The sequence below is a fragment of the Temnothorax longispinosus genome, chromosome 3 (assembly GCF_030848805.1).
Source record: "Temnothorax longispinosus isolate EJ_2023e chromosome 3, Tlon_JGU_v1, whole genome shotgun sequence".
NCBI classification, from domain to species: Eukaryota; Metazoa; Arthropoda; class Insecta; order Hymenoptera; family Formicidae; genus Temnothorax; species Temnothorax longispinosus.
This window is the reverse complement of record NC_092360.1, coordinates 6809581-6829564: the sequence shown is the minus strand read 5'-3', so window position 1 is coordinate 6829564 and position 19984 is coordinate 6809581. Positions and strand designations below refer to the sequence as shown.

Genomic DNA, 19984 nt, shown 5'->3' with positions numbered 1-19984 from the left:
TGATTACTTCCGTCTTGTAAGTTCTATTAATATGAATTATGGTACAAGAAAGTAGATTGTAATAGAGAAACTAAAAACTAAATTTCTCTTGGTAATAAGATAATAATAACTTTGTTTGTCGTTTTCAAAAGATTTTAATTCCTCTTCTGCCCTTTTTAAGTAACTACATATATTTTATATGCAAGTTTCTATCATTGTGTCAAACTGTTTTCTTAAAATAAAAATATCTATTCGTTTATTAATCTTCATCAATGTTTGCTTCAATCTTTTTTATTTCAAGCATTAGTATCTTGCACATAACAAGATAGACTAATTAAATAATATTATACATATTTAGGTTTTCTTAATTGATGTCTAATTATGGCATGTAAAAATAGGTGTTAGATTATTTCTTGAATTTTAAAATATTATCTTTTCTTCGATTGATTATTTATTGATTGGCTCGCAACATTTCAATAATCGCTTTACGAAAATTTCGATTAATTGAGGTTCTTGGGTTCGTAAATTTTAGTCATCAATGTTGTTCTTTTATTTCCTTGACTCTTTCACCGACACAATAAAAGATATGAGTAGCAGATAAAAAGCACTTTCACTGTTAAATTTAATGGGCATCACGTATAAAAATATCTCTTTCTTCATCTTTACTCAGCTTAATTAATAGACAAGAAGCAACACTGGCACGTACTTTCGCTCTGCAGAATTTCAAGGATATTATGAAAAATGCTAATGACGTTAGACAAAAAGTTTGCAAATGTGAGCTTGTAAACGGTTTCATTACGCGGTACCGAGCAAATTCTTATATTTACTTATTTTGATGCAGTGTAAAAACAACGATATCGCACATATCGCTTCCCGGTTTCCTTCAGAAAGAAGAACGCCGACGAGGAATTATATCGCTATACGAAAAAAAAGGAAAGCCAATGAAAGGACGCAGACGGAAAGAGGATATGGTTATCACGGCGGTTTTAAACTAAACAGGACGTTGTACTAACCGTTCGACCAGATGATAGTCAGCTGACGTATAATATGTATATATACACGCACACAGCGATCGGTTTTGTTTAAATTTCCTTTGGGTGTGTCATTTAATAATTATGCATACCATGCGGATACGTACTTACGTACACATACGTATTGTATGCGCGCTTGCCGTAACAGTTTTGCAATGACGCATGATTAGTTAATTATATTGGCTAATTACTCTTTGTGTATCATACGTCTTACTAAGCTATTCTGCGCTAGTCTGAGAAATGCAAGATAGAAAAGTGAAAAAAAAAACCACAAGTAAATTGCTTTCTTTTGCATTTCGTTCCTTAATCTTAATTAAGAACGAGTTTAAATAAATAAAGTGCAGTGAAAGAAAACGTTTACTAAATTTTAAAATAAAAAATCGAGAAATTTTTTAGCATTATAGGTATTAATATCAATTTTTACAGGCAGTTATTAGAATTAAAAAATTAATAAATGCAATAGTAGAACTCCAGACTCTTATGTCGACGATTATAAATTGCCAAGTTTGTACTTTCCACGGTTAGACATAACAAAGTTTAAGTTCAATGCATTTACTGGAGAATATATAACGACTTTTTCCAAAGAAAATATAAAATGATTAATTATTGTTCATTGCCATTCGAAAACTCGCGATATTCCCACGTGAGAAACGCATTACGTGTCACATCTTACTCATGTGCATCAATTTACGCGGACGTAATGATCGACATTATGCAATTTATCACAGAATCGTAAAGGTTAATTAGCACACTGAACCACTGGATATGATATAATCCAACGTTAAGTAATCACTATAAAATCCACTGTGTATACAGGAATAATCTATACTATAAATCTATGTAAACGCAGCGAATAATTTTCTTACATTTTCACATTTATGTGAGATGTACAATCTCATTGCATATTCAGATATAATTTCTTCTTTATATTCTTCCGGAAAGATATCTTATTTCACTTAATTTACTTTGCAGAATTTTTGTATATTTATGCACGGAAAGAACGGTTTTGTTAAAGTATATAAAAATTAAACCAGATCTGAAAATAATTGTTGGACCATCAAAATAATTACGTAGGACGCTCAAGTATGATTATAATGCTGTAAAAAGTTTTGATATTCTAGCAACCAACTTGAGCGTCCGATATAATTATTTAGAGATGGTCTCACTTTCTATATCTGGCCTATTTTTTATATTCAGCACAACCGTTCTTTTCGTGCGAGAACTGTATTATTTATACATTTTATTATTATCATAAAATAAGCTATATAGCATCGTAAAGCATTATAAAAATATGTATGTTAAATATAGATTATCGATATTTATTTGTATCGAGACTGCGTTAATAAAGAGATACGAAGTATATATGTTTATCGTGCGTTTTAAAATAACACTTCTGACGATCCTCGACGATCTTTGGATCGCGGCAAGTTTTTTTTTTCTAATGGATTATTATATTTTATATTTATTGTACGCGCATCACGCGAACTTCGTGCATATTTCTCGACATTAATCGCCGTGCAATTTACGCGACTCCGGCTTAATCCGCATTTAATTATATCATCAGATAGGCTTAAGTTCTGAAAATGCTATAACGTGTAAACGTATAACTTGTTCGTACGTAACGAAGTAAACTCTATGACATCCGCTCTTGTCAACAAGCCGCAAATCGAGTTAGCTTGTCGCAAAAATATCGCTACGTGCTACGTACTGCTTGCGAACGGCGCTTCTATACATCAACACCGTACTCTTATGATCCGCAAAACCGGATTTGTTGTGATAAACGAAGTCGCTGAAGTCATATAATTACGTCCCGCCGGATATCGGCGGTCGTCAAACCTAATCACATTTCATGACATGTCTCTATTTATGTGAATAAACTCGTAACGGTGTTTACGTAAATAAACGCAATCACCTTACCTCTGAATTATTACAAAAGTAGTGTTACATATTATATATAAAAATTGATTCTGAGAATTATATACATATATAATAAAGAATAATTTAAGTATAAACCTTTATCTTTTATCCATTGCATAACTTTATGACAAGAGTAAAAGTTTAAAAGCCTTCTTCACTCGTGCAATTTTCAAAGTCGATCAAGACGACTTCTCTCTTGCTCATCGAACGTTAGATAGAGACGTGATTGCAAATTTTACACGTGGCAAGCTTATCATTGCATGATCTATTACATCACAGAAAATGGCATATCTAGTCTTTAAGGATGTCGCTAAAAAAAGAGCGATAACGTTATCAATCAGTTTTAATATGAGTCATATTTCACTGTATCTCGTACATCGGTGTTCTCAGTCGTTAATAAAAAAGGTTTGAAACTTGTTTTTTTCGCGCTTGACACCGAACACCGCATAAACAACGCGCATTCTTCGCGATCCCCCGGCTCGAAACTTCGTGGAAACTGACGAAGAATACGCCACCTTGACGTGCGTTCCAGTTTCTAGTTCGGCGATCGTTCTTTATTCAGCGTTCGACTCGTGGACGGCGATACTCTTTTTCAGCATTTGCAAATGCACCGTTACGCCGATTAGATGGAGCAGAAGTAATTTCTTGAATAAAATATGAAAATTATGCGCAATTCACAGCACGAGGAAGCACTCGCGGCTTCTGCTAAGCGGCGACCGCACTTTGTGTACTTATTCCTTTGTCCGCAATATTGTTCAGAAGGATATCATTGCGCGCCCATTAGATAAGGCAGAGATATCATTTCATAAATGAATATTAAATAACGCGAATCGTATCCGGGAGATACTAGCCGCTGTTCTAACTTGCCACAACGTTTACCATTGTCAAAACAGTCAAGACTGCTTTTATTATATTTTTACTGCAATTCCGTATTACTTTAAATTTACTTACGTATTTGTTAGGCCGAATGTGTGTAAAATAGCAGAATATAATTATATTATATTCCGGGCTAACAAATTTATTATGAGCTATAGATCTTGTTTTGTATTTTTTTGTGTATAATTCCAGCTTGTTTACTGTCAGGATGAATTCTTATCGTACACGCGTACTATTGATATTAATTATAAGTTTCTATCGAACAAAACAGAATTTCGATCAAGTGCACATGTATTCGATTGATTTTCAAAGTTTATTCTTGAAAATAAAGGTTTATACAAAAATAAAATTTAATGTGTCACTTCGAATTATTTTGAGGTGTAGGATCATCTCTGCCTCTATTAAACCACGTATTTCACTCTGCATTACTAGTAGCTTAATTCGTCAAAACTCTTCAATTTTCAATTGCTAATAATTTATAAGAAAAATACGTAATTTTTAATTCAGTCTCTAGTATTAGTAATTACGAAACAGTACACGATAGATTAATGAAGAGATTTCCTACATAATAACTAATTATAAGTAAATCATGCACACCTGGATCCTGCCATTCATATTTGATTAAAACACTATTTATTTAGAATATTCTATTGAATTATTAAAGCACAGGTACACATTGTATTTATACTGTATTTATTTTATTATCGATAAACGGAATATCTATTAAATGAAATCCAAATTATCTTACAGTTCGTTGAAAAGAATGAAACAAAATAACATTTCTGAAAATTGAAAATAGCTTTGCGTACGGTAAGCGATATTTAAAATGATAATGCGCGAAGTGCCGATAAAAGGATTTTTAATTGAAGACAAAGTGAAGAATCAACAAGTGGCAAGCGATATAACACAGGGCTTTATCGAAAAATTATTGGCGAAACTGCTTTCGTAATTATTCCGCGAACCTCACTTCGCCGCGGACAAAGGTTTAAATCCGGAATGGACGTACAATGTTTCACAATGCAAATGTATCCGACAACGTGTTCGTCTGCAAAAGGAAGGATTGAACTCTGTTACGATGTTATTGAGCGTGACAATTCGTAAACTCCCCGGCAGAAAGCAGGGTACATCCGAGCTATTAATCGGTGGCGATACATATCGCAATGTATCGCGTGAGACACGACTGTTGAGCACGTAACAATCTCGTTTCTATTAAAAACCGCAGATTAAACATTGGGATTGTCGATTATCGCCAGAAATAATCGCTAGAAAATAATGTTCTGCTCGGCGCTAATTCCCATTTCCGGATTATCTAATATGAGAAAGTAACTATCATCCCTCGGACGACGAATCGCGCGGATCGTGTGCCTAATTTCTCCCATTTTCCGCTGCTGCTGAATGTCGGACGCCTTCGGTTTCACTTCGCTTCACCGCGAGGACGCGATGATGCGTTTTACGAGAAGCCTGGAAATGAGTATGTGGCGCTCGAGCGAGGCAGGCTCTATCGTCGAACGCTTTAGAAAGCGCCGCGCGGTTTCGGAACGTTTTACTTTGCGCAGCCCGCGCAATAATACGCGTGTTAATTTCGCAGTTAATATCGCGGTTATCAAAGCCGAATACAAATGCTTATTCATATCTAATCAAATAATCTGATCTTATACGGCACTCGAATTTGTAACTATTAAACAGTATTCCTTATTGCGGACAATACAAAAGTAATCATGTATACAGAATCAAGATTAATTTCGCAAAATGATTCTGTATTAAGATAAACTCAAACTTTTCGTTATTTTGTAAAAATATAAAAATTTTTTAAAAATACATTAAAATAGTCTAAAATACAATTATTATTTGGAATTTAGTCGAAATAATATAAAATATAACTTTCAAGGTTTTATCTTTTAACGCTGAAACTTATATTTAAAAATGTTTTTGTTATAATTGTATAAATAATAAATTTAATATTGATAATTTTCGTGTGATATAAATATTAAATTTTGTCTATTGTAATATGTGAGTAATGGTGTTGCTTTCCCGAGCAATGCCAGATGATACAGCTAAATGTAAATAAACAGATTCCGTTCCGTAAACTCTTGCTGATGTTTCATCGACTATGAGTAAGCAGCGTAAAACAAGAAGAGAGTTTTTCTCACTTCAGAGACAACTGTCAACTGATAAATATCGTCTAACACTCATTGCTGATGACTTGACTGACAAATATTTCGAAGTGTCCGTAACAGCAATAATTAATTCAGCATCCATCTAAGCGCGGCCAATGTTCGGTTTAGGATACGCGATAACACCGTTACATGGTATCGCACAACGGTTTAACGAGGATTCTCGCAATTCGTCAGCGATGTGCGTAGCGTGAGTGGAAGAGAGATGCAAAATCGAGGACGAATAAGTCACGGATTATACAGGATGTCACGCGATTTTCTCGCGCGTTTCCTTTCAGTCACGTATATATTTCTTGATTAATTTGAAGACGATCTTTTCATAACTTTTAACATTCAATCATGAATATCTTCGTGACTAAGCTATTGGCTAAAATTCTTCATCAATTTATTTGAATAATGTATAAGTGTATAAGTCGCTTGTATCTTTGAAATGTAATTCGTGAAAAGCTTCTCGCCCAAATAGATTATCCACTTATAATTTAAAAATTATATAGGTGCCTTGACCTATATAATTTTTTAATTATAAGTGTAAAATCATATTAAGGAAGAACAACCCAGAATAGTCACTGAATCCATACGATGAGTAAAAGAAAGCGCGAGACACCCTATACACGTGAAGTGAAACGTGTTTGAAATGTTTAGAGTTAATTGAAATTCCACAGCTGTTGTTATTGGTGCAAATGTCGCCTTTGTCGAGCGACACTTCTGTCCGGCGTGGTGTATTAAAAGAAAGTGAAATAAGCCTCCCGAACTACCTTACGCACGCGAAAAGAAAGTTGCCGGTACCAGGTTACTATTGAACTATATCGATCGTTGCATCTTACCTCGTGGCGGCGCAACGTGCTAGTTAATGAAAATTCGGTTTAATGAATACCGGCTCTCACGTAGAGGCAAAAAGCTAAACGAGAACAAAAAGCCCGTAAGTACCTCTTTGCAGTAAATTATTTGCGCTACCGTGTTTTGTTAGCTTATACTAATTGCCTTGGTTCACGGAACATCTGTTTCATTTGAGATGTTTTTCTTTTACTACCGTTTACGATAATAAAAAGATAATAAAAATGCTATATTACAAACATTTCAATATCAGCTCTATGATTTAATATTGATAAATATAATTGTGATTTAATATATAAATAGATTATTTATACGCTAACTTTATTAAAAACAATAAAATGTCGCATTATTAAGTTGAGTAGCATATCCTAGCTATTATTTTTTTAAAGAGATATTTATTTTAATCTGATTTAACGTGTAAATTTTATAGAATATCAATTCGATAAAACTTAATCATATAATTAAAAAAGTAAAATTAGCAATTCGATTTCTAATTCAATTTCCTTATACAAATTAAGAAAAATAGTTGACTATATAAATATCATTCTTGCATGTATAATATTAATATTTTAAATACTTTTCTCTAATTTGTACGATTTTATCAAACAACAAATATTATATGCATTTTACTGGAAAAAAGACTCAAAGTTTCTTAGCAATAAAACTCATGGCAATTATTGTCATAATTACGACGTCATAGTTTGAACGAGTTCGTGATGCTATTTGCATTTCTAAAAAGAGTGCAATTGAAGACTCACCTTCGGCTTCTCTCGTTTTCTCCTGATGATAAGGCCGTCATTCTCTATGTAATCCGGTACGTCTTTTCGGTTGCTGAAGTTGAATACCATCGTGTTGTTTTGCTGATTCCACGGTTTCGTGTCCCAGAGACCGCCGCCACCGCCTCCACCACCACCGCCGCCGCCGCTCCCAGCATTTGTCTTCTTCGCGGGTTGTATCTCGTCGGCACTCTTCAGGCTCACTACCACCTTGGTCGGCTGTTCGATGCTCTTGACCCGATTGATCAGGTTCTTTTCGAGCTCGCGGTTGCTTAGATTCTGCTGCGGATGCTGCAACGTCTTCGTGGAGACAAGCGGCCGTATAATGCCGATCTGCTTCTGCGGCGGCGAGAACTCGCTCTTCTGCTGACATCGTATCGTCTTTGCCTCGTTGTTGCTCTGCGAATACGTCGTCGGCGACGACATCATTGTCGTTATGGTCGTCGTCGTCGCGGTTTTAATCAAGCCCAAGCTGCAAATGGCGCCGATGGGTTTATTCTCCGGTATGATCAGCTTCTCCTCGATATCCTTGCTGTTGTCGCTCTCTTCCTCAGGCTCGAGCTTTTCTTGCAATCTTGACGATGCTTTGGAGGTCACAACGCTGGCAGGTGAATCCACCTTGCTCCTGCATTCTGTCTTTATGCAACTATCTTCCTCTGGCATTGGCTCATCCGCCGAATTTTGTCCATTCTGCTTCGCACCTGGCAGATAACTCTTGTCGCTCGTGGACTTGTCGCCGAAGTTAAATTGCATTGTCGTGCCTGCCTTGCCGATGTTGTCCAGGGCGGTCTTGGAGATGGTCCTCGGTCCATCTACGATTTCCTCGTCGACGTTCTTCTCCCCATCGAACGCGACGCGGCTCGACATCGCGTCCTCTTTCCATTCCACATCGGCGGACGATTCTGGAACGCGTGCCTGCCGAGGACTTTCGACGTTCGTCTTCGGAGTCTCTTTCTCGATTTGCAGACGAAGAATTTTGAATTCCGGCTCCGTTTTCGAGGATTCCCCCTTGACGGGACTCGGCAGCGGCGGTTTGTGAAGCGGACTTGGGATCTGAATGCGGATCAGATCCTTGACGGGTGAGGAGGGACTCTGCGTGCCCTGTCTGACGGGCGAGGGCGGGCTCTGCAGCCTGGGTGACAAGATCCTCGGCGAGAGCACCGGCGTGACCGGCGGGGACTTGACGGCGATCTCCAGAGCGGCGGACCTAGATTTGCACGTCTGCGGCGGTTCCGGACTGTTCGCCGGAGAGAATTTCAGCTTGTAGCTCGAGGGTTCCGGCGACGGGGAGGGCGAGTGCGACTTTTCGATCTGCTGGAACTTGCTGACCACCGAGGATACCGATTGCACGATTGGTTCCGTGATGACGCCGTCTATGTGATATTCCTCCTTGCCGTCTTGCGTCTCGATCAGTTCCGCGGTCGGCTTGTGCGGCAGGACGATTTTTTTCGGGGAACCGACGCCACCCGCGGCACCGGCGGCGCGAACCCCGCCATTGATGAAGGGCTTCGGCTGCAACGGCGGTTTCTGCACCAGTTTCTTCTGCGTCTGAGCCTTGAACGTGTCGTTGATGGTCTTGAAGGTGGCGACCTTGGCGGCAACCTCGCCTTTGGGCTTCAGCTTCCTCGCGGAGCTCTCGAAGATCCTCATCGTGGTCTTGACTAGATCCGGCGGCGGCCGTTCCGTCTCCGCCAGCACCGGTTTGATCCTCTTGGGCTTGTTGATCGGCTTGGGCCGGTCGAGCTCGCTCAGACGGCTCTCGATCTTCACGGACGTACGGTCCACGAGAATAATGTGGTCGTTGACCGGTTCCTGGCGAACGCCGTTCGTCACTGGCCGAGCGACCGGAACCTGGCGCGTATTCTTCGCTTCATCCGCCGTCACGCTGTTGTACCTCATCAAGGTCTCGACGCTGCGCGCCCGTTTCATCGAGTCGTTGCCCCTGGAGGCGTTTCGGTACCTGTCGGTCTTCGGAGCGGCGACGATACCGCCGGCCCCGCCGCCGCTACCACCGCTACCGCTCCGCTTCGTGTATTTCCTGCCGGTAGTGGTCTTTTCGTGACTGGACGCCTCGTCATCGTCTCGGTCCAACAGATCCTCGAGACTGGCCGCGCGCCGGAACCGCTGCACCGACGCGCGGCTCTTGTTCGTCTCTCGTAGAGTGAGGTTAAGATACTTGCACTTGAGCTTGTTGACGATCCCCGGCCCGTATTGCAGCTCCTCGGAGCTGTCGCTCTCCGCGTCCTCGCTGGAGGCGCGACTCGGCGGCGCGACGCGCGACAAGTCCTTCGACGTTCTCAGGATTTCGCCGTGGAACATCTCCTTTCCGCGTCTTCCCGTCAAGACGGCGCGAATCTCGTCGCGTTGCGACAACGCGTTATTCTCGTCACTCTCGTTATTCTCGTTCATCCTCGCGATCGTTCTCAACGGCTTACCGTCCGCCGTCCTCGAGGCCGCTTCCTCGCTCTCCTCGCCGATGTACTCCGACAACTTCCGTTCCGACGAAACTTCCGCGAATTTAGCCGTCGTGCCGTTCACAACATCCTCCGCGTCCGAGCAGAGCGACAAATCCGCCTCGAGACGCATGTTGTACGCGACTGGCGACGTAAAATCGGCGGCCGTTGCCGCCACCGCCACCGTTGCCGTTCCGCCGGTGGCGGCAACGGTGGCGCCACCGGTCGGCGGCCTTCTCGCGGGATACGAGGAGGGGGAGGAGAGCAACGCGCTACCGCTACCACCACCACCTCCGCCAACCCCGCAGACCGCGACGGTCGACGTGGACGACGTGGTATCCTCGCCGGCGCTGCCGCCGCTGATCGTCGTCAAGCGTGTCGCGCGAAGCGCGCCGGTGATCGCGTGATGTTCCTGAACCGTTGCCGCGCTCTGCTCGGCGACGCCGCCGCCGCCGCCGCCGTCGGGCGCCGTCCCGCTCGCCGACGTTACCGACGACGTGCCTATCATCGCGCTGCACAGCTTGACGCTCGCGCCGTTGTTCGCGAGGACCTTGCTCTGCTGACGGCGACGCTGTATCAGGTCGCGCTTCCATTGCGGCACGTTGCTGCCGCCGCTCGCCTCGTTACCGGCGTTCGCCGTCGCGTTGCTGCCGGTGGTAGCCATGTTGGACGCGCGCTGTTAGTAGCCCTCGCTCTCTCTATCGCGCGCGCGGTCCCTCTTTCTCCGTCGCTCTTTTTCTCACTCTCTCTCGGTTTCGCCTCTCGAGTCTCGCCGCTCGCGGCTTCCTCCGCTTCCTCGCGGCACGATACCGCGACGTGCGCGCGTACGCACGTACGTCGGTAACGTACGTCGTTCTTACGCGTTTTTCCCGACCGCGCGATCGCACCTGTTCTTCATACTCCTGTACCTTGCGATTCTTCCTATGGGCGGGGACGGGGACGGGGACGGGTCGTACCGGCCGCACACGATCGCCGGAAAATCGATGACACGCCGAGCATACGGTCGAGCACGCGCGCGAACACTGACACGTTTCCCGGAGGGTAAGAGGTGGACGGAAGCGGCAACGAGAGTACGCTCGTTGCTCCGTGATCTCCGGAGCGGATATTTACATGCTGTCGGGGTTTACTCCGGTTGACTCGCCGGTCGATCGCCGCGAGAAAGGGCTGCCGTTGGCTCTACGCGAAAATCGATCGTCTCTCGATTCTCTCTTTCTCCCAGCCGCTATCCCGCTTTCACCGCGTTTCTTTCTTTCTCTCTCTCTCCGCTCGCGCCTCCGTATCGCCGCGCGAGAGCGTTTACACCGCGCGCGCGTCCACCTGCCGCTCTCGCGACCGCTCCGCACCGCGTGACGCGAATCCGAGGTCCGCACCTGTGTGCCGCGACAGGCGTTATCGGGCATACGTCGCACACGCGTCGCACACGCGCACGTCACTGCGACAACAACGGTCGGCGACGACGCGGAACGTCCGCGCGAATCCCGCTTCCCGCTGCCGGCGTCGCGGAGGGTCACGGGTTGTACCGCCGATAAATACACGCCGTCGCTCTAACGCGCGATGACTGGCATGTCCGCCTCCTGGAGTGCGGCGGCCACGGCGGCACCGCGAGAGCCGGCCCACTCGACGAAATCGAAAGTATCTGGCCTGCCGTTCTCGCGTGTGCGCGCGCGCGCGCGTGCGTGCGTCGCCGTGCCGTAGTACACCGAAACCCCTCGCGAAGTCGAAAGGCGAACAACGCGCCTGTCTCGCGCTCCCATCTGCCCCGCGCGATCCCGCCGCCGCCACCGCCGCCGCCACGGCCGGAGATCGCCTCTCTCTCGCGCGGGCAACAGCCAACAGCCCCCGCCCACCTCTCTCTTTTCACTTCTGTGAGATTGTGTTTTATGTATGCGCTTTGCGTTGCGTGTGGTGGCGTATGAACGCGCGCGCGCGCGCCGAATCACCCCTCCTTTCTTCCATGTCCTGTCTCTTTCCCTCCCTCCTTTCTCTCTAGCTTTCTCTCTCTTTCTCGCTCGTTCGCTCCCTCTTTGACGCTCTCCCGCCGCGCTCGACTCCACTCCGTAATGTCACTCCGACAAGCGGCGAAGGTGCTCTTATCGTGCACATGACGCGCGAACGCAAAAAATCGAAGCGTAGGGCTGCCGCGCGGCGGGGACGCGCCGCGGCTTTAAGGGTTGATCCGTTATACCGCATTGGCGGCGTATACGCAAATCGGATAATCCAAACATTATCCCGCGTTACGAACGAAATGTTTGTATTGGTGAATGATCGATGGGGAGAGCCGTTAGATGATTTATCTTATTTCATAACTGAGAGTAGTATTTCCGTCACGTATATACATATATCTCTCAATCGTCGATTGATGTTTAAATTAGCGCGCGCGAATAACTTGATTAATTATTATTGAATTGTTATAGATACTAAATAATCAACAGTCAACATGATGCGCGAATTAATATTTAAATATGAAGCGTACGTTCCACATATGTCCGCAATATGTGCGCACCTCGTGCGATGACTTGGAAATTCGCGATATGCGGAACAATCTTGTAACGAGCAAATCCTCGCGATTTAAGAAACCTAGCTGCTCCACTTAAAATGTACGACTTCCATGATATTTGAGTTTCGAGTCTCGACTAGCGCTCATTACGAGAATCGCCTCATTCCTTATCCCTTGAACCTGTCTCGTCGTGACGGAATGATACGCGCATATATTTTCCCCGATCTGCTCGCCGCGTTCATCGCGAACTGGACGTTACATTCCCGCGTGGGTGTTATTATGCCGTCCCTTCCGTAATTTACATGCGCTCTGTTCTAGACGACTCGCGAAATGGTCTGCTTCCTGCGCTCTCGGCACTCGCAATCACGACAAAGTCTATCCGCGATGATGCATACGCTGGAACTGCGCAGCGCACACCGTGCATTATATATACTCTACAAGTCTACAAGAATACACTTGATGAGATGGGAATCGCGATATATTGTTCTTCCAACTCTTAATAAATTTCGTAGACACCGACAGTGGCGTAGATTCCTAGATTCTGGGATTATTAATACCTTAATATAAAACAGTATTATATATATATAATATTATTATAATGATAAGTGAAATTAGACCGATTTAGTAAATAACACAATTAACTGGAAAATATGCCGTAATCAATCGGATTGGATCTTTGTGCCTAATAATACATGTGCGTAATATTATTACATATAATAAGAAATTAATTATTATCAAATTATCATCGAATAATCAACAATCCTAATGCACGAATATTTAGATACAGAACACACACTCCAAAAAGCAACTTGACGTTTTAAAACACTTGCGACCTTCTATATACAAAATTTGTCGATAAATTCTTTACTTTATTACTACTGATATTAAACATACAATTTATTAGCTTTCTCTTATGTTTGAGATCATATCATTATGTTATATTTTACATAATATATTGAATAAAGTTAAATTCTAATTAGTTTAATATCGAAGGTGCGACAGAGATCTCCTTTCCCGTACAATTTCTATCCTTGATTTCTGTGATTACGTACATTCTGACGTGTGATATACGAGCGTGAATTAAAACTATCGTGGAATGCTCGACGCTCGAATGTTTGAAACTCGAAAGGTATTCGATATCCTCGAAGGGAAAGTAAATCGGCGTGTAGCCTCTGTGTATTGGGAATTGGGATCGATGCCTTTCCATGGTCGCGTAACAACGCAATGTCGTGGACTGGAGTGCTAAACCTGTCACAAGTGGACCAAACCGCTATATTACACTTTATATTATTTATTATATTAGTAATTAACCATTATGTTACACATTATTATTAGTTAAAAGTGATTAAAGTTGTATCAATTTTTTAAAAATCCTGATGTTTATACGTAAATCCTAAGTCAAGTATGATATAGGTCCTTTTTTAAGAATAAAATGGAAAATTCTGAGCAAGATATGGCGATTTACCTTATTTTTAGATACATTTATTATTGGTAATCTAGCAATAACTAGTAAGCAGCGATATAGGTTTTAGTTCATAGTTTAAGGCGCGCGGATATATCTAGTGTATTTTTATTTTTGTTTTTCTCCTATCTAGCGCGTTATGTGAGCTAATGAGCTTCCTCTTCCGCGACTCTTCGCCTCTTTCGGTTTCTCGCTCTCGAATCGTTCGTTATATACGTTAATCGAAACAGTCGTCACGACGTCACGCTTATAAAGTTATTAATAAAGTATTATCAAGTGTGATCTCGACTGAGCCTATCTCTCTTTTATACCACTGCGTTCTACATTTATTACTTGCAAGATATTTCGAAAACTTCAACTTTAACTTTTGCGCAAAGTGGAATCCTCCATTTTGCGGTGTATCCTTTCTTCAGAAAATTAAGCTAGGAAGATCGGTTTGTGTTGCATCTTATTAATTATTATTATTAGACATCTTAGCAATGAGATTTATTATTTAACCATCAGGTGTGTGTTTCGTATAAAACTACATCAGTTATTATTAAATAATAAGCACTTTCAGCTTTTGTGTAAGTTACAAATATGTATAGCGATACGCTTTGTGCATCTCGGTAGCCATAAACTGCTTTAGTCGACGTTAACGTCACGACGCTCCCTTCCTTATTCCAGTTCCGTATTCAGTTCGGCAATTGTCCGAAGGATGTTAAAGGAGCGCATAATTATCGGTAAGAACGGTGAAAGGTTCGTCTTGAACGGCAACGTGATTATCTACGGCTGGTCGTTACATCGGCCACGATTATTCCCCTTGCGCGATCCCCTATGTTACATTGATGAAAAAACTTTCGCGTGATTCTCAGTCTCGTTACGATTGTGCGCAAGGAAACGTAACGAGCGCCGCAATTATACACGAATAAGAATACGATTACGCGTATTACTTAAATCACGTCGCGCCAGAGGCGTTGAGCAGACGTGATTATCGCAAACATTATCGTATCATTTAAAAAATCTCGTTGGACGTTAGGCTGCAGAGCTCATTTTAATCCACGTTAGAGAATACAGAAGATTGAATTTTTTTTTTATGAAATTGATGTTATGAAATTATCATTTTACGTGCTGTATAATATGAAAAACATTCAAAGAATCGAAAATATTTCTCATATTAAATAGTACTAATATAAAAAATATATATTTAATGTATGAAATTAAATATATTAAATATATTGAATTAAAATATATACCTATAAAATATGTATATTTAAAACACATGTATCAAGATGTACGGCGTGTAAAGTAACGAATTCTATCGAGAAATCTGACGCAAACTATAAATCGTCTAATGCAAACTAAGTAGATCGACCGCGATGTACGTACGGCAAAATCGGAAAAACGTCCGACTGAAATTATTCGACAGAGTTATCTATTGGCAGATGCATGCTCGATGTTTATCTTCGCTACTCCGGCGGCTGCATCGGTGCATCGGAATCCCGCTAGCTCCGTTCCACGACATGATAGAAAAGTTGTCATAAACCGCGAACGGTACGCGCGTTCTTACGCATCTATACGTCACGTCTTCGTAAATCGCTCATACCGCAGCTATATAAGATGTGTTTTCCGAAACACGTTGCGGCAAAATCATTTTGCGCCTGTAAAGAACTTATTAGCGCGCATTCCAGGCGAGCGCTCCGGCTCAGCCGGAACGAAAGTATCGATACACGACTGATTTTGCAACGATGCGAAAAATATGGGGAATATTAGATTCTTGTTCAAATTAGCTATATATTAGCTATATACGTCGAGGAATCTCCGTTCATCGTGCCTTTACTTAGCGTAAGTAATGATTCCCATTTGATTGCGTCACGAGGCATGGGTGTTACGAAGATATTATATAACCATCAAGTACATAAGTAAGAAATTCACTTACGATAGAGTCCAGAATGTAAATTAGTTAAGAATGTGAGAAGGTGAAAGATTTCTAATTTAATAATTATAGACATTATATATTAACAACAAGGTTTACGTATTCTAATAATTAACGTATTACACGATTCAATAGTTTCAAGTTTTCATTTGTGTAATAAAAAAGAGAGAGAGAATTAACGATGCAATTTATAAATAAAGAAACATATTAATTGACTAATAAAAATTACTTCTGATTTGGTAATCGTCTCGCGCTATTCCGCTTCCCGCACTTGGCAAGAAATAATTTAGATCTTAACAAGTATACGATATATCCAAAGCTCAAAGTCCAATCCAACATTTAAAGATAAATGCAATCACGTTTGTCAACAAAGCCGATCTTGTTAGATAAATACAATTCAAGCATTCGAGGAAATGTTTGCGAAGTTGCGTCTTGTCTCAAGGCGCCTGATTCCTATTAGCAAATATTCTTGCCGAAGAGGTCTTCGCCTAAAAAACTAGTTCACTCGGCGACAAGCTTCCATTTGAAGTGAAACGATTTCGACGAGCGGTTTGCGCAAACCGGTACGCATCTGCGCGACAGATCGTCGATCACGATCCTCCGCGATGCCCTACGTTTTCCGTCGAATCTCGAGGACGAAGCGTGTTCGGTCCCGGTTCGGAATGCGTTCGAAACTCGTGCAAGACGCGATCGGTGAGGTCGCGGATGCAGCTGCTCGGTTCACGAGCGATCCGACAGGCGGGCGAACATGACTGTTGGTGGTTCGCGACGCGTACGGAACCAGTTCCCGCTCGAAACCGGTTTGGAACTAGTTTCCTTCGGTTTTTCGGCCCCCCGCGAGAGCCGTGCGCAGCCGGCATCCGTGAATAGCACTCCGACCGGATTACTCGGCGCGATCGCAACGTCGTCGGTACGCTGATTTCCGCCTGGGCACGATCATGGCCGATAATAAGGAGACGAAAGGTAAGAAAATCACTTTGGGGGACACAGGTTGGGTCTATTTGATCCTTTCGAAAGATCCACGTGCGATTATAGTCACCATAGTCGATTTTCGCATTTTCGAAAGTGTCACGGATAGTGTCACTGCGTCGTGACGCGGGAAAATTCAAGTCGCATGAAATTTGCGATTCTTGCTCACGCGCAATGATTTTGCCGTACAAAAAAAAATAAAAATACTCTCGAATATTACAAAACAAAAAACGACGTGTGTAAGTTCGAACTGCGTAAGTTCGAAATTAATTAATTGAGAATGTGCAAATAATTTTCAATTTCTTTAATTATCGTGATTGCGGAATCTTATCTCGATCTTATCTTCCACGTCATCGTAAATATTGTGTAGCTGTCGAGTGTAGCTCTTTCATACAGTTATATAATAGATACATATAATTTCTAAAATTATTATTTTTGTTAGAGAACAAAATTCACGGTCACATGGAAGTCAAAGTGGAGCCGACCCTTCAATGTTACGTCGAGGAGGAACATGAGAATAGCTTTTCGAGTTTGGAGAACGCTAGCACGATACCGTCAAGCGTCGACGTGGGCGCGCTGAATCTGTGGACCAGCAAGGCCACCACCTGCCTGATCAGCCAGTACAAGAAGTATCGATCGCTGGTCGGGCAATCGACGCAGATCAGGAGTCTGCGGGAGATGTTCGAGATGATATCGCTGGAGATGCAGAATTACGGGTTCTACTTCAGTCCGCAGAAATGCGAGAACAAGTGGCGGGTTCTCGAGCGTAAGTACAAGAACCTTGTGTTCCGCGAGCGGCTGAAAAAACCGGGCAGGATGCGACACTACGGACAGTGGGAGCACAAGCGCGCCTTGGACGAGATTTTCAACGAGAAGAAGAGACACGTGTATCTGGAGGTGAACGAGCAGCCGCAGCCACCAAGCGGACCGGCGAAGTATCCCTTGATTCTGTCGAAGCCCGGCTGCGATCAAGGCAGCGACTCGCCTGGCGATCGGCAACGCGAGGATCCTCTGGCGCCCACGACCAACGAGAAAGACGGCGATACGTTGGATCACAAACAAATCTTGACGACACTGTTTGATAAATTTATAGAAGAAATGGGAAAGAACTTCGCTCTGGTTGAAAAGAACAAGGAGAGGCGGCACAAAGAGAAAATGGCCGTGAGACATAAGGAATTGGAGCTGAAGAAGCAGCTCCTCAAATTGAAGGAACAGAAGATGGAATTGCAAAGGTGCCAAATGATTGCTGCCGCGCAAAACTTGCGTTTGAATATGAAATAATGCGCTTAATATGTCGCGGATATAATTTATATATATTTTATATTAATGTTATAATAAGGTTCTTTTATGTATGTTCTTTGTACGTTAAGTTGCAAATTAAATAAAAAGCGATATTTTTTTTAATTATATGATTGTGTATAACAACGCATTAAAATTGAAGGTCTTGTAGATATCTCGTTTTATTTTTGGCATGGCGTGCTTTTCTTATCGCAGTATCATTGTAGTATTAGAGTAGCTTTGGATTCAAACATGTATCTCATACCTCATATCTGCTTCTTCAGATGGCAGTACACGCTGAAAGTCACGAGTGAATGTTGTAATTTAAAATGTTGAACTGAATAGCGCAAGCTACTTAGCTCGATCGCGCTTTTTACATTTAATTAGAAAAAAGGAAAAGAGTGATTGCATGCAATCATCCATGAAATACTGTTAAAGACAGTCCTGAGAATTCCTGATCGTCAAGTAATCTCCATGATTCAATGGCCGATCGTCGGTAATAATAATAATAAACATATGTCGCGATTTAAAATTAGCTACGTTAATATTTTTAAAATTTCTTCAAAATTTTGGGTTAACGCAGTTTTTAAAGAAATTGGGCTTGCTTCGATGATAAAATTCCCAAACAAAAATAACATTTTCCACGTTATCCTCTAAACTTGCTAGGTGTTTCTTACTTCAACCGTGATATTTATTGGGAGGGCGTTAGTGTACAGAAAATTATTTAAATTATGGAAAAGATTAGCAATCTTTAATATCGTAAAATTACAAATTTTTTTATAACAATTTTGATTGGATTAATGACTAAACGACAATAAAATAATTTTTACGTTTATTCTGTTTCCATTTTCTGACGATGTGCTGCATTACCAGCTATCGATTGAAACGAACAGCGAAGCATTAATTAGAAGGAGAATTAACAGGATAAAATATTTTCCATAATTATAAATCGCGTTTGTAAAGTTAGCGTTCGTAACAACTATAATTCCGAATAGAATTTTTTCAAATAAAGAGTTCTACATGACGACGCTTACTTTTCACACCTATTTCCGATTCTGGGCTTGTCGATCGAACTAGTTAAAAAATTTAACGTGTAAATATCGTGAGAAAAATTAACGCGAGTAGCCGTTTCCTCCTTAGATGTGTTACAAACGCGGATGCTCTACCGTATCCGATTGTGAGTATCACCATGGATTATTTGTGTTATGCGTCTCGCTCGAACCCCTAACGACTCAATTTATTAAATGGGGCATCAAAGGGATCGCGCGCCGGTTTTGCGCGCGTTATGTTTGTATCTGTGAATGCTTCGTCCAATGATAGTCAACGTGCCGACAAAAATGAGGACGAGCCCGTACATACAATTACGAACTTGTGCTTCTTTACATTACAAAAATACAGTCCGGTACAAAAGATATATGAACAAAAGTAAATAAAAAATTACCCATTATTTTAATGAAATCTAATCATAGTCTCCGAGATCAAAGATTTGTTTAAAAATTTTTAATATTTTTTGTTTTTTTTCTATAATATTTACATTTTCAATTTGGTATATGATGCAATAATTATTTCATCTTTTTGTTTTAATTAATTTTGGCTTTGGTGAAAGGTTCGATATTAATATAATTAAATTATTTTATTCCAATTAATTTGTCTTTATCGTCAAATCAGAATGTTCGAACAAAGAAAATTACTTTCTGTAGATGCTTATAAATCGTTAATTAATGATACAATACTGGAAATCTTATTATAAAAATATCAGTTTTGTTAATTATATTACGTCACGATATATAGATTCCATTTAAATTTCATTACGATTTTAAAAC

General features: G+C 41.7%; 2 protein-coding genes across 3 annotated transcripts in view; one reads left to right on the top strand and one right to left on the bottom strand.

The window, feature by feature from the left end:
- The window catches only part of Bif (protein phosphatase 1-binding protein bifocal), a 38695-nt gene extending 27090 nt beyond the window's left edge, over positions 1-11605 (bottom strand). Inside the window, exon 1 of the mRNA XM_071774274.1 lies at positions 7570-11605. Within this exon, the coding sequence (XP_071630375.1) occupies positions 7570-10704 (3135 nt within the window). The 5' untranslated portion in view covers positions 10705-11605. The remainder of the gene's footprint in view (positions 1-7569) is intronic.
- Positions 11606-15715: 4110 nt separating this feature from the next.
- LOC139809613 (uncharacterized) lies at positions 15716-18332 on the top strand. Of its 2 annotated transcripts, none has more exons than XM_071772625.1 (2): positions 15716-15823; positions 17326-18332. In XM_071772625.1, the coding sequence occupies exon 2, from the start codon at positions 17346-17348 to the stop codon at positions 18162-18164; it is 819 nt and encodes a 272-aa protein (XP_071628726.1). In that variant the 5' UTR covers positions 15716-15823; positions 17326-17345; the 3' UTR covers positions 18165-18332. The 2 variants fall into 2 exon arrangements, with proteins under 2 accessions (XP_071628726.1, XP_071628725.1); XM_071772624.1 differs by lacking the exon at positions 15716-15823 and adding an exon at positions 16351-16877.
- The last annotated feature ends 1652 nt before the right edge of the window (positions 18333-19984 follow it).

Coding starts and splice junctions, on each gene's coding strand:
- LOC139809613 (XM_071772624.1), top strand. CDS start 16,853: ATGGCCGATAATAAGGAGACGAAAG. Junction 16,878..17,325: donor CGATAATAAGGAGACGAAAG/GTAAGAAAATCA, acceptor TATTTTTGTTAG/AGAACAAAATTCACGGTCAC.